The 1,067-nt window shown below is 56.9% G+C and overlaps 1 protein-coding gene across 1 annotated transcript in view; it reads right to left on the bottom strand.

Annotated features, from left to right (window-relative positions):
• LOC105291721 (coiled-coil domain-containing protein 3-like) overlaps window positions 1-1,061 on the bottom strand; it is a 4,258-nt gene extending 3,197 nt beyond the window's left edge. The window contains exon 1 of the mRNA XM_011359652.2: window positions 699-1,061. Coding sequence (XP_011357954.2) covers window positions 699-832 — 134 coding nt within the window. The 5' untranslated portion in view covers window positions 833-1,061. The remainder of the gene's footprint in view (window positions 1-698) is intronic.
• Window positions 1,062-1,067: the final 6 nt, after the last annotated feature.

Below are 1,067 nucleotides of genomic sequence, written 5' to 3'. Positions count from 1 at the left end.
CAACCCCACCCCGAACCTTGGCTATTTTGAATAGCCTGGCATTGAGGTCTGTCGGCAGCTGATATGAGACTGATATCAGCTGATATGAGTGAAACGGAAAGACAGCTGAGCTGCATTCCACACCATTCACGTCCTGGCATTTAAGCAGGTGGGGAGCCGAGAACGTGCGTGCCTATTCGTGCGTCTAAAACCTGCACCAGGTGTTTGCATAAATGACTGTTTCAGTCTCAACCAACCTTGCTCCTCATATCACTAAGGTGAGGATATTGAGGTTCCTGAGAGCGTCAGTAACTTGCTCAAAATCAGTTAGGAAGGAACAGAACCAGAATTCCAACAGTGTGATGTCAAAGGTTTTTTTTTTTTTTCCTTTCTCACCATCCCAAGCTACTCTCACTGAATCCAGTTAAAAAAAAAAAAAAAAAAAGTTGAGTCACATGGAGTGTTGTCAGTCTCCTTGAGCGTCTGCCCGAAACACCTCCTGACCAGCAGAGATCACCCCTGCCTTTTAACCGCCCTTAGCCAGCGGTACCCCGAACCTGTATAGAGACGTCGGACCGAGCAGAGTAAAGAAGAGGGCACTTTCTCAAACTGTACAGACAACTGCGGGGGAGTCCGGACCTGGCTGCAGATAACAGGGACCTCGGGAGGCCACGCAGATAGGCAGAGGAGGCGGTGTCGGCGCGAGGTGCCGGGCTCACCTGAGGAAGAAGAAATAGGAGTAGTCCTGGACCACGGTGTGGGAGTGACACGAGAAGTAGCCCAGGCCGGTGAGGTTGAGCCTGGAGCCCGCGGGGACCTCGAGCATGCTGCCCCACGCCTGGTCGCACAGCATCTCGATCTCGGCCGAGTAGAGGAGCCCCGCCTCGCCGGCCTCGTACTGCCAGGGCAGGTAGTTGTAGAGGCCGTGCACCTCCTGGTGCAGCGCCAGCACCTTGGCGTACACGATGATCTCGGCCAGCTCGGCGCGGCAGCCCTCGCTCAGGGGTCTCCACTCCGACGGCAGCTGGCAGCCGCGGGCGGGGGCGAGGCGCCCGGCCAGGCAGAGCGCGGCGAGCAGCAGCGGGCGC

This window comes from Pteropus vampyrus, unplaced genomic scaffold (assembly GCF_000151845.1).
Source record: "Pteropus vampyrus isolate Shadow unplaced genomic scaffold, Pvam_2.0 Scaffold49, whole genome shotgun sequence".
In the NCBI taxonomy this organism is placed as follows: domain Eukaryota; kingdom Metazoa; phylum Chordata; class Mammalia; order Chiroptera; family Pteropodidae; genus Pteropus; species Pteropus vampyrus.
Note: the sequence above shows the minus strand (reverse complement) of the source record. Positions and strands in the feature narration are given on the sequence as shown.